This window comes from Chrysochloris asiatica, unplaced genomic scaffold (genome assembly GCF_000296735.1).
Source record: "Chrysochloris asiatica unplaced genomic scaffold, ChrAsi1.0 scaffold00222, whole genome shotgun sequence".
Classification (NCBI taxonomy): domain Eukaryota; kingdom Metazoa; phylum Chordata; class Mammalia; order Afrosoricida; family Chrysochloridae; genus Chrysochloris; species Chrysochloris asiatica.
In genome coordinates this window covers 2,135,134-2,136,689 of record NW_006408740.1, presented here as the reverse complement: position 1 = coordinate 2,136,689, position 1,556 = coordinate 2,135,134, and the positions used below count along the sequence as shown (strand labels likewise).

Here is a 1,556-nt window from a genome sequence, read left to right as displayed (position 1 = left end):
CTGAGTGGGTTTTTTTGTTTGTGTGTTTTTTAAAAAGCTAAAGTGGATAGAGAAAAATACTTTTAACTGATGGTTCATGGAGGGGATTATAATCAATGTAATGAAACAAGTTATATGAATGGTTGAATGTGAAACTGATGATATGCCCTGTAAACTTTCACTCAATCCACAATAAAAACCTTAAATTAAAAAAAACAAAACAAAAAAACTCATAACAAAGAAATGTTCATGAAAAATAAAAAATAAAAAAATAAATGGTATTCACCTTAATGGTAATTACAAATCCTGCCTATGAATGTGGTCAACAGCATGCTGATATCCTATTCCGGGACACGTACTGTTAACTGAACCTCAAGGACAGATAATATGTTCAGGTTTTGTTTAATGATTCACAACATGGGTAATCATTTTAATGTTAAAAAAAAAAAACACCATTGCCACTGAGTCAATTCCAACTCATGACAACTTCGGATGTCGCAGAGTAGAACTGTGCTCCATAGGATTTTTAAGTCTGTGATCTTTCAGCAATCGATCACCAGGCCTTTCTTCTGCTGTGCCACTAAATGGGTTCAAATTTCCAACCTTTCAGTTAGTAACCTAACTCTAATCTGTCTGTGCCACCTAGGGACATTTTAGACAACCACATACATAATCCTGCTCTTGAAATATAAAGCTTTTTCTCTAGAAATTATCTTATTAAAAAATAAGGCTTGTGTCATATTACCAAGCTACTATGACAAGTTACTAAACATACAAGATGTAGCTTACGTTATTGTTTAACTGGAATATTAAATAGACTTTACACTTTAAAAAAAAAAAAAAAAAAGATAAAAGAAGTCTACCTGCAATGTAGAAAATGAAAAAGGAACATAAAAGACGGGAAACTTGTAGAGTGAAAAAGCTTTTGAGAAGAGCTCCTCTAGAAAGGAAAGCTGACAAAAGGAAAAGACTGAGACAAGGTCATTACTTACATCCTCCAGGAGATCCTCAGGCAGACTAACCCTGGTACCCCCCAGTAGGCAGTCCTCCATAATCCGAGTGCCATGGCCATCTCCACATGGACCCAATTCCAGGGGGTCTGTCAGCATATGATCCAAGGAATCCATCGTTTATTAGCCAAAGGTACTCTTGGTAAATATAATCAGCGATACCTTGAGATAAAACCAAAAATCAAACCACTTGCTATTGCATCAGCTCCAAGTCACAGAGACCCCATGTGTATCAGAGCACACGAGGTTCCCTAAGATTTTCAACAGCTGATCTGTGGAAGTAGATCACCAGGCATTAAGGTGCTTCTGGGTAGGATTCAAAATGCTATCTTTCAGATAGTAGCTGAGCACTTAATTGCTTGTACCACCCACACAGAACACACAGGAATCTGGTTGAAGCCAACACTCTGGCAGGAAAGTCTGGTCCAGAAAATATTCTCTCAACAATCTCTATTCTACTTTGATCTTCCTGAAGCCTGAGCTATAGCTAAACAGTTCTTCACCACCACCACCCTCCCAGTTTCCACCAATGCATTTCCATCTGCATTTCTAAATCTTTACCTGGTA

At 37.3% G+C, this 1,556-nt stretch overlaps 1 protein-coding gene across 2 annotated transcripts in view; it reads right to left on the bottom strand.

Moving 5' to 3' along the window:
- Positions 1 to 1,133, bottom strand: part of NFRKB (nuclear factor related to kappaB binding protein) — a 70,149-nt gene extending 69,016 nt beyond the window's left edge. The window contains exon 1 of one of the 2 annotated variants that reach the window (XM_006873072.1): positions 972 to 1,133. In XM_006873072.1, the coding sequence (XP_006873134.1) occupies positions 972 to 1,106 (135 nt within the window). In that variant the 5' untranslated portion in view covers positions 1,107 to 1,133. The remainder of the gene's footprint in view (positions 1 to 971) is intronic. The other variant, XM_006873071.1, reaches the window with a different exon arrangement.
- Positions 1,134 to 1,556: the final 423 nt, after the last annotated feature.